Source organism: Erpetoichthys calabaricus, chromosome 9 (genome assembly GCF_900747795.2).
Source record: "Erpetoichthys calabaricus chromosome 9, fErpCal1.3, whole genome shotgun sequence".
NCBI classification, from domain to species: domain Eukaryota; kingdom Metazoa; phylum Chordata; class Cladistia; order Polypteriformes; family Polypteridae; genus Erpetoichthys; species Erpetoichthys calabaricus.
Window position 1 is genome coordinate 166,708,704 of NC_041402.2, and position 5,126 is coordinate 166,713,829.

At 35.2% G+C, this 5,126-nt stretch overlaps 1 protein-coding gene across 1 annotated transcript; it reads right to left on the reverse strand.

The window, feature by feature from the left end:
* Nucleotides 1-409: 409 nt before the first annotated feature.
* bsx (brain-specific homeobox) lies at nucleotides 410-4,544 on the reverse strand. Its single transcript, XM_028808986.2, has 3 exons — nucleotides 4,041-4,544; nucleotides 2,554-2,744; nucleotides 410-1,533 (listed from the first exon to the last, which is right to left on the reverse strand). The coding sequence occupies exons 1-3, from the start codon at nucleotides 4,297-4,299 to the stop codon at nucleotides 1,297-1,299; spliced, it is 687 nt and encodes a 228-aa protein (XP_028664819.1). The 5' UTR covers nucleotides 4,300-4,544; the 3' UTR covers nucleotides 410-1,296.
* Nucleotides 4,545-5,126: the final 582 nt, after the last annotated feature.

Genomic DNA, 5,126 nt, shown 5'->3' on the forward strand with positions numbered 1-5,126 from the left:
CATGCAAAAAATAATATCGCTCTAAATTTTTTTTTAAATGATGCTTCATTTTCTATTCGTTCACACAGTTTTGACGTGTCCGATACTCGTATAGTCAAAACTATCAAAGAAAAACCAATACATAACATTGTAGAGTTATACATTTATTTAAAACGGAACATAATCGTTTTAACGTAAAATTGTACACGTATAGTGTTCGGGCAAGATGGCCAGAGTCTAAAGTAAATGTATACAGCTCAGCTTCCAACCAGCAATAAAAGCCAGAAAAAAAACTGTTTAGTATGCAACAGTATAACAAATATGTAATCATAAAATTGCTTGAATACAGTCCAGTCAACAATACAGCCGAATGCGATGTCGCAATATAGAAAGTGGTGCATATATGAAATAAAAACACTAATGACAGTAGTTGAATACTTAAATATAATTTGCTAGATATATTTATGCAAAAGTGTTAAGTGTTATACAGATTGTCTTGACAGATCTGACAATGATCAAAGTTGGATGGAAAGGAGGAAATACTTCTTTTTACGACTTAAGTGTACATACACTAACCAAAGTAATAGCCCTCTTCAAAAAACAATGCCGGGTTTCATTTTATTAATGGTGAACAGCAACAATAACATAAGTTTTTCCCTCCGTCAAACTCGAACATAAATAAGTAAATAAATAAATAAATAAATAGTCCTTCGAAACAACACTTTACGTCATCTATATAGTAAAATCAGTACCACCTCCATAATACACACCATACGTTTCAAAGTGGTTAGTCGGGGCAGATGACGATCTCTTTGATTCCTTTCACAACTTATTTCTTTGGATCAAACGTCTTAAATTGTCTTCACGGGAACAAGAAAAGAAACAGTCATGCCAAAAAAAGCAATTCTCTAACAGATGTGGCTTTTCAAAGCGCTGGAAGAGTTTGGCCCAGCGAGGAACTGGGTTCTTGTGATGCGCTTAAATAAATCTCTTCACGGCTAAGCAGTAATTCGGCGCTCTTTGATACATTGTCACCGTCAGTATTAATCGACTTTACATTGATATTTTCTATTCATAATTAACAAACCATTAACAAGTGTAGGTTTCAAAGTCTAAAATGCATGCCGTAAAGTGTTTGAGGGCAGCTCTCTATATGTCAATACATCTGGCTGTGCATTTTCCCTACTGTCTCTCTTTTTCAGTACTTTTTTTCGCTCCTGTTGTGTGAGACTGTAAATCCAGTGCAATTTAAAGAGCTGCCTTCGTATGTTCGTGCCTGAAAATGTTCATAGGGGAGTTTCCTGGGAAAGGTGGGCCTCATAGCAATTGGTCAGGGGAGCAAATATCGTCATCCTCGATGTCGACCTCGTCCTCATTGTCTTCGAGGACGTACGAGTTCTGGCTGTTTACACTCTTCATCTCGGAGGACATTTTTTCATTGCCCTCTGTCTCACTTGAGCTCAAGACCAAATCGTTTGGACTCTTCTGATCATCCTGGGACTTTCTCAGCTGTTTCTTATGCTTCATCCTCCTGTTCTGGAACCAAGTTTTAACCTATTAAAAAAGAATGAGAGAAAACCTTGTTTCATTTTGTTATTTTTAAATATTGTTATTGTTACTACATGCACTTCAACAAATGTCATTCATACACACACGTACTGTATATACAAACACATTTGTCAATATTTACAGTATATGGTATCCGTCATACTACAGAAAATTAATGGAAATCGGCATATTTGTTTTTCAACCACAAATTCGTTCAGTTATAATGGTTATAATTTATTTGTTTATCTTTCTTACAGCCGGCATATAAATATTATACGATACTGAAAGCAAGTACCTCGATATAATGTAGTAATACAGCTCTTTAACAAAGTAAAAAATAGGCTATATTATTTATTGTAGTAATGGATCTAATTTGTTAAAGGTAAAGAATCGGTTACTAGGCAAATAGTTTATCGTTCCGTATCGGCAGTAATATTCTTGGACAAATTTAGACTGGTATTTAATTTTCATCCAGCTTTGTTTTATGCTACCGGTTAGGGTATCGATAACGCAACAAGCCGAACTGCTGTGTCTCAGGACTCTTGGACTTCGCTCCGATTCTCTCATTAAGGCTCCCCTGAGTACGAAGACATGCAGTAGACACAATCGGAAAATCGAAACGAGCCTCACTTGTTCTCTATAATGGACTGACATCCCGCCCAGGGCTGGTTTACGCAACAAGTCTGGTCGGGCCAGCTAGCTGGGGACCTGTACTTCAAAAGGTTCCAAAGAGTTGTTGAATAATGTTTTTAGTTGCACTTAATGCAATTAACGAAATATGAAACGTGAACGCTACCATGAATTTATGGTACTGTACTGTATTTCAAACCATAGATGTTAAACATCCAATTGTGAAATTAAATAGTTCCACTACCTCAATATAAATTTTTATTTCTTGCCAGAAAACATATGACGACATTGATATATCATTTAGGCTGTATTTTATAGTTTACTTTTATATAACGCATTTAAAAAAGAATGGGACAATTAAATTGTATATGTCATCATATCAGAAGCCGCCCTTACTTGAGTTTCTGACAGACTGAGAGCTGTGGCCAGCTCTACTCTTTCCGGTGTGGAGAGGTACCTCTGCATTTCGAAGCGTTTTTCCAAACCGGACAACTGGGAGTCCGAAAACACAGTTCTGGCTTTTCTTCGTCTACAGTGCTTGCCGGGCAACTCGGGATGGTGATGGAAAAGAGCCGGGACCTGCATTCCTGGAAAAAAAAATTACACATAAACGCTAACTGTATATGATTTTCCCCTTTCGGAAGGCCAAAAAGTAAATTCATTTGCATTAAATATATTAAAACAAAATTTCACTGACCAACTGAAGTTTATTTTTGCCATGTAAACGAATTGTCTGTAATGTGCATATCGCCCAACGAGTATGAAATAATTAACGCATCATTTTGAAAACGATAGTAAAACCTAAACACTCTACCGAGCTGATGACAGTATTAAAATACTTACAAATTCTTTGCATATTTTAGAATTATGGTAATATTTTTAACACGTCAAAAATTCAAACAAATAACATACAAAACTGATAAGAAAATGTTTTAACAAGGTGTTCCTCGAGGGCGCAATTATTTCATCAACAGGTTATTTTATATATCGCAAAGTAAATTTTTTAAATAGACTGTTAAAAAAAACTGTTAAAATGTATGCTTGAAGGATAGATAGATAGATAGATAGATAGATAGATAGATAGATAGATAGATAGATAGATAGATAGATAGATATTGAAAGCTGCATGTGCATTTAATCTAAGAATTTGGAGAATCTTGTAGTACAAAGAAAAAATCTTTTCCACGATAATTTTTACTACTACTACTACTACTAATACTAATAATAATCAGCAAAATTAAATATTACAAAAAAGTCATTCTTTTGGTTTCAAAAACGCATCATAGCAATGAATCAAAAGTGAGTGTTTGTAAATTAATATTCATTAATTTTTTTCACTCACGGATTTATTTATTGATTTATTTTATATCATTTATAATTAATTATATTTCGTGGCTTTCGTATTATATCTTGTTTTAAGATTTGACTCAATGCATGTGTTTCAATCAACACTGACAAATGTGTGTTTATTTTTTTTCCGACAGCAGGCATTTCTAAAACAGTCCACACTACTATGGCACCCCTACTACTGTTAACATTTAGTTCACCAGACAGCCCAAACCATCCAGGTTTGGTTCCACCAATGCGTCGGGTTCTGTCCGGATGGTCTCCGGCCCCTGTGGCTCTCAGTTAAGCAGGCACGGCAATGAATGAATGGTAGAAAATATAAGATATTTTCAGCATATTTCACCTTGACTGCGCAAAGACAATATTCTTAATATTTAAAACATAAAAAGGTAAATAAGCCTTAAAGTACATGTATTTTATAATATTTTAGGCACATTTGATGAAACAAAATACAAGTAGAATATAGCTTCACATTTATAAATGTACACGTATTTTCATGTCCAGATGCCATTATACACTCCTCAGATGTGACTTACCCGGCGTTGTTAAGAAGTAGGGGTGATGGTCTGGTTTGTGAAGAGGGTGATGCGGATGAGGTGCTAGTATCGTTGGAGTTGGCATAAGCGGGTATCCGTACTCCAGAAGGGGCACTCTCGATGCCAATGAGCTTGTAAAAGGCGATGGAAAAACCTCCCTGAGAGGTTTTGGTTTATGTAGCAAAATGTCTTCTATAAAGAAAGAAGTTGGCCTCTGAACGGGCATTTGATGTACAGGAGATGTGAAATTTACATTCATGTTGAATTCAAAGGGTCAGTCCGGAAATGTTAACGAGCTTGAACGGAGGCTTTTCCCCACAGCGCCGTCACAAACTCCCCCCAAAAATAAAATGAAACAGATATCCAGTAATTATAACAAGAAGAAACCAAAAATTAAAAAATAACAAAACAAAAGGTATGCACCTTTGAAATTACTACAGCAAAGGGGGGAAAAAAGTTGTTGCAATATGAGAAGCAACAGAGAGTAGCCAAGCAGATTAGTATTTATCGAAGAACACCGAGAGCTACAAATTGTGAAAGAGACTCGCGATTAGCCAATAGGACAACAGAGGGGCGGGGGATTCAATTAGCTCTGCGTGGCTTAATTACCGTCTATTGACTTTGGGGTTCAAGGAGGGTAGCACAGGATGGGCCAGTGTATACATACATACATTTTATATATATATATATATATATATATATATATATATATATATATATATATATATATAATGTGTGAGTGTGTTTCTGAATTGATTTTGTTTTTATTATTTACAACGCATAACTTCACTTGACATGTTGACTAATACAATGATGCGTTTTCTTCACTTTTAAAGTATTGTGTACTGTTCATGATAAACGTATAATACCTGGACTTCTAACAGTAATATATAAGAGCTATTGTGCTTATAGGATAACAAACAAAAGTGACAACTTTCCTTGTTCAAACATCAAACATCACACCAACAGCTAATTTATGTGTACATTATGAAGACGGCATCAGCATTAACAAAAACTAAGACTACAGTAAAACTACAGATACATATTAAACAAAAAATCCAGTAGAGACTTTTTTTTTATCGGATC